The sequence below is a fragment of the Chrysochloris asiatica genome, unplaced genomic scaffold, assembly GCF_000296735.1.
Source record: "Chrysochloris asiatica unplaced genomic scaffold, ChrAsi1.0 scaffold00535, whole genome shotgun sequence".
NCBI lineage: Eukaryota > Metazoa > Chordata > Mammalia > Afrosoricida > Chrysochloridae > Chrysochloris > Chrysochloris asiatica.
The window spans coordinates 69,834-75,299 of record NW_006409053.1 but is presented as its reverse complement, the minus strand read 5'-3'; the positions used below and the strand labels follow the sequence as shown (position 1 = coordinate 75,299).

Here is a 5,466-nt window from a genome sequence, read left to right as displayed (position 1 = left end):
ATTGAAACCATAAGTTTGTTCCATTTTCATAAAATTGGAAACAATGATATAATAATTTATTATTGTTCTGCTTTTCAAATAATGTATTTCTTATTGATGTGTTAATCTATAATTATTTAGACATGTTTACATGCAGCACATAACTGTACATAGTCTACTGAGAGCCAATGCAAGGACTGTATGGTCTCAGTGATAAATCTAGTGTGAAGTTTTTAGTATAGAAATGGAATCCTAGTGTGGCACTGTAGAATAAGTGCTCGACCTCAAGTTTGGTTTGAACCACAAGGTCAGTGGTTTAAACTCACCAGCTGCTCCTCATTACCATATAGAGGGTTGCTATGACTCAGAATTGACTTGACAGCACATAACAATAATAGCAACAACAAGCAAGATAGAAATATACCAGCGCAACTTGATATTGTATTTTTTTATATTGATCTTCTGATATCAATTTATAGGTTTAAGGAGCTGAAACCAATGTTTCCTAGTAATTAGGAAGGTGCAATATTACTTTGTAAAACACCTGAGGTACGCTTTGATAGAACACCAAAAGAAAAGAAAAACCCCAAAGAAACAATAATATTTTAGAATGTTGAGTCTTTCTTTCCTTTTATCTCTTTCCCATCCTTAATAACAGGTGGATGTAAAAAGTGGTAAAGAGTTGAGACTTTTCTTCTTGGAAAGCTCTAAAGAACAGAATTAGGTAGGACACCCTGTCACCATCTAAAGTTCATTATTCTTTCATTCTGGTTCCATTTATTAAAATAAATGGCAACTGGGTATATTTAGGCTGTTAACAAATTCCATAGAGGTTTCTAACAACCTATGGGATAATTGCAAGGTAAATATGAATTTGTTGGTATCTGCTTGGTTACTCCTTAAAAATATCACAGTTAAGTATAATGCCTGCATTACTGGACTTCATTTGATACTTGCCTATCCTTCATGATAGGATCCCTGATAGCATAGTGGATTACTAGCTGGACCATTAATTGCAAGGTCAGCACTTTGAATCTACCAGTTGCTCTTCGAGAGAATGATAAGACTTTCTGCTCCAGTAAAGATTATAGCCTTAGAAACCCTATTGCAGAGCCACTGTCATGCAGAACCCATTCGGTGGCACAAAACAACCACCAACATCCTTCATTATGCTATCTACTTTTAAAAGCTTTTATTGTGAATTGAGTGTGGGTTTATAAACAAGATCATCAGTTTTACATTCAACAAACCATACACTTTGTTTCAGCTCAATGATTTCAGTCCCCTCCAGGCAATAACAGTGATCCCATTTCCTTTCTGTGCTTCTTATTTTCATTCCACCCACCACCCACCTGTGGCCTTTTTTACTTTGAATTATTGAGAATTCCATGGTGAGCATATTTATGTTGTTGGTGTACCTATGTACCTATCTACCTCTGAAGGGTGGTTGAGGGTAATAGTCTCAGGCTCCTCCAGACTATGTCTGATCATAAGCCTGACTTTTATTTGCAATTTTGAGTTTTGTTCTATATTTTCTGCCACTTTATCTGAGACTTGATGTTATCCTTTTTGGCACACTGCCAGACATCATCTAGGTCTTTTGGTCTCAAAATAATGGAGCATGATGTTCATATGTTTCATTAGTCCATTGGACTAAGGATACCAAGCATCTTCAATACACATCCCTCTTCTATCTTCTGCATATGGAGAGACCAGTAGTTGTGCCTTAGATTAACTTTCATGTCATAACTTCTTTTCATCAAATAAGGATGTAGAATATGATTTTGTGGACTATATTACGCCAATTGACTATGGTGTCCCCTGAGACTATGGTCCCCCAGGTCAAGAAACTCATTGCCTTAAGGTGTTTGATAATATCTAAGTTTTCATTGCTTTGCCCACTGTATGATCCATCACATTCATAATTGTGTTTGCAGAAAAGGTAAACACTCATGTCTAAACATCCTCTTTCAAACCCATGCATATTTGCGGATACAATCAAACTCTTCCTTCTAGACCTTTCCTATGGAACACTGTTGTGTATATATAACTATTTACCTCTATCCCTTTAGCCATTGCAAACCTCCCTGCATTTTCATCTGTCTTAATGATTTATCTGTCAGTCTACCATCACCAGAATTAACATGTATTTATTCTCTATCTAGTGACTTACTCTTCCTTCCCTCTTTCCCTTCTAGCCCAGTTTTCAGCCAAGCAGTAGATAGTAGGACAAAAATACTAGCAAGGTATGCTTACCATGGAATGATAAATCATTCAAAACCAAAAGGCCAACATTTACCTTAGGACAAAGATGACAAGGGATGGAAACATGGGTGAAATGAAAATAGGAACCTTAGGGAAGCAGGGGGATAACTTTTGTTGCATGGAGAGGATTGCAATCACTGAGATGAAACAGTGTATGATTTGTTGACTGTAAAACTCATGAACTTGTCTGTAAACCTTCACTCAATTGACAATAAAAAGCTTCATAAAAACTATTGCATATCATTGCTTACACATTTAAAATGTTTCTTCTGCTGACATTAATTATGATTAAGAATACAGTGTTTTGGTTTGCTTTTTGCAATAAGCCTAACATGGTAGATTCACTGAGAAACATGTACTAGTGTGAGAAACATTATTAATATCCCAGACACTGCCTCGGCTCCTCTTAGACATTAGTTGATCAACTTAAAATCCCTGACTAGGATCTTACCCAGATGGAACTCCTGAGGGAGAACTGGGGTGGAAAGACTGATCCCATATGAAGTTATTGATGAGTTATCACAGATGCTTACCAACGAAAGCTCAAAGAATCCAATCTGTACTCATTTTAGTGAAAATGGGGCTTGTTTATTCAATTTTAAAAAATTGGATGTCAGACCCAGTAGACACAGGTAGATGTGAGGCATGGTCAGCTCACAAAGACTTTTATTCCCCTGTCTTGAGGGTTCCTCCCTCTGTTCCTCTTGGCTGAGTAGTATGGGGTTAGCAATCTAGCCCTGATGGTGCCTATTTGTACTTGATGGCAGCATTCTCATTTAAAGTCAGTTTCTCCATCAGGTTCCCCTATTTCCTTGATGGTGTATTCTTATTTTAAAGTTTCTAGTAGGTGTCAGACAAGCCTCTTCCCCTTCCATGAGCTTCTTTTGTAATGCTAGTCTGCTATCACCTGGAATCCCCTCAGTCCTGAAGATGAACCATCCTAAGAGTTATTTCACACACTAGCTCTGGCTTTGAATGTGTTACTTAAAATTACTTAAAATTCTTGCCAATTTTCTTACCTGAAAGAATAGATAACAATCATACTTATTGTATGATATTTTCTGGAAATTAAAATTCTTAACAAAGGGAAGAACTGAGATACTAGTATTTTAATCCATATTAAATAATACATGTTACTTTTTATTATAAAATGCCCAATAACATCGTATAACCACATTTATATCAAACAATAAAATTTAGATTCTGTTCAGTCATCTTTTGTAAAAGACTTTTAATTATCAATTTCCAGAAAGAGAAAACTATGTTTTTTAAATGTCAGGTCATTCAAACACAAAATGATCAGTAAGAAATTAGTGATGTAAAATATCAACTTTAATCTCCTACAGTTTAGAGAACTTGCACACTATGGAGAGATGGAATAACACAAATGTGTCTGACTTCATCCTCGTGGGATTGACAGACTCTGAAGAGATCCAGGTGGTCCTCTTTAATCTCTTTCTCCTGATATACCTGATTACTGTGCTGGGGAATGCAGGGATGATTCTAATAATTCGTCTGGATCCACAGCTTCACACCCCCATGTATTTTTTCCTCAGTCACCTGTCATTTATTGATCTCAGTTACTCAACAGTCATTACCCCTAAAGCTTTAGAGAACTTACTGATTGCAAAGAAATTTATTTCATATGGAGGTTGTTTTACCCAGATGTATTTTTTTATCTCCTTGGCTGCCACTGAATGTTGTCTTCTGTCTTCAATGGCCTATGACCGCTATGTCGCTATCTGCAACCCTCTACAATACCCAGTTATTATGTCCACTGTACGTTGCTGCTCCCTCACCACTGCAGCCTACGTGATTGGCTTTCTTGACTCCATTATCATTGTGGTTGTCATGAACAACTTGCATTTCTGCAACTCCAATGTAATCCACCACTTTTTCTGTGACACAATACCAATATTAGCCCTTTCCTGCACTGATACACATAACATTGAGATCATAATATTCATTCTTGCTGGTTCCACCCTAGTGGCATCTCTCATCACAGTCTTTGTGTCTTATGTGTCCATTCTCTCTACTATCCTGAAAATAAATTCAACATCAGGAAAGCAAAAAGCTTTTTCTACCTGTGCCTCCCATCTCCTGGGAGTCACTATCTTCTATGGTACTATGATTTTTACTTATTTAAAGCCCAGTAGGTCCTACTCCTTGGGAAAAGACCAAGTAGCTTCTGTTTTTTATACTATTGTAATCCCCATGCTGAATCCACTCATTTATAGTCTCAGGAATAAAGATGTGAAAAATGCTCTCCTTAAAGTTATGCAGAAAAGAAAGAGTACCAGGCATTTAAGATGACAGTGATGCTAAATATTTAGCCTCATTGATCCATTTTTCTTCTCTTGGGTTAGTCTTTGGCTGTTCTCTCTTTAAAAAAAAAAAAAAAAAAAAAAAGATCTTTTGCTTATTCTCTGTTTCTGTTTTGGACAATACCCACATTTTTGTCACAATTAAAAGTTTAACTAGTTATTCAGTGTATTATACAGAAAAGTAGAGCACAGTGGTTAAGAGCCCTTGTTTACAATAAGAAATTCCAATTTTTAGATTCTAGACCAGCTACCCTAGTAAGCTTCTAACACTCTAAACCTCAGTCTTCTTAACTGTCTGTCAGTTTGTTGTACTGTGTTGGCTTGTAAGTTGCTGTAATTCTGGAAGCTATGCCATGGGTATTTTAAATACCAGCAGAGTCACTGATGATGGACAGGTTTCAGATGAGCTTCCAGAAAAAGATAGAATAGGAAGAAGGAGAAACAAACTACTTCTGGATATTTAGTCACTGAAAACCTTAAGAATAGCAGAGAAACACTGTAAGATATAGTGCCAGGAAATGAGCCCCTCAAGTTGGAAGGCACTCAAAATGTGACTGGGAAAAGCTTCTTCCTTAAACTACAGTTGACCATGGTGATATGAGTGGAATAAAGTTGGTGGGAATAAAGCCCTCGGGACCTTTATTTGCTGATGGGGCACAACTCAAAATGAAGACAAACAGCTGTAAACATCTATTAATAATCAGAACATGGAATGTATGAAGTATCAATCTAGGGATATTGTCAAAAATGATATGGAACACGTAAACATCAATATCTTAGGCACTAGTGAACTGAAATGGACTGGTATTGGCCATTTAGAATCTGACAACCAAATGGTTTACTGTTCTGGGAATGAAAAATTAAAGAGCAGTGGTGTTGCATACATTGTCAAAAAGAA

At 36.6% G+C, this 5,466-nt stretch overlaps 1 protein-coding gene across 1 annotated transcript; it reads left to right on the top strand.

Moving 5' to 3' along the window:
• Positions 1 to 3,609: 3,609 nt before the first annotated feature.
• LOC102823453 (olfactory receptor 8H1-like) lies at positions 3,610 to 4,557 on the top strand. The gene has a single exon (XM_006877596.1). It carries the CDS (start codon positions 3,610 to 3,612, stop codon positions 4,555 to 4,557), a length of 948 nt encoding a protein of 315 aa, XP_006877658.1.
• The last annotated feature ends 909 nt before the right edge of the window (positions 4,558 to 5,466 follow it).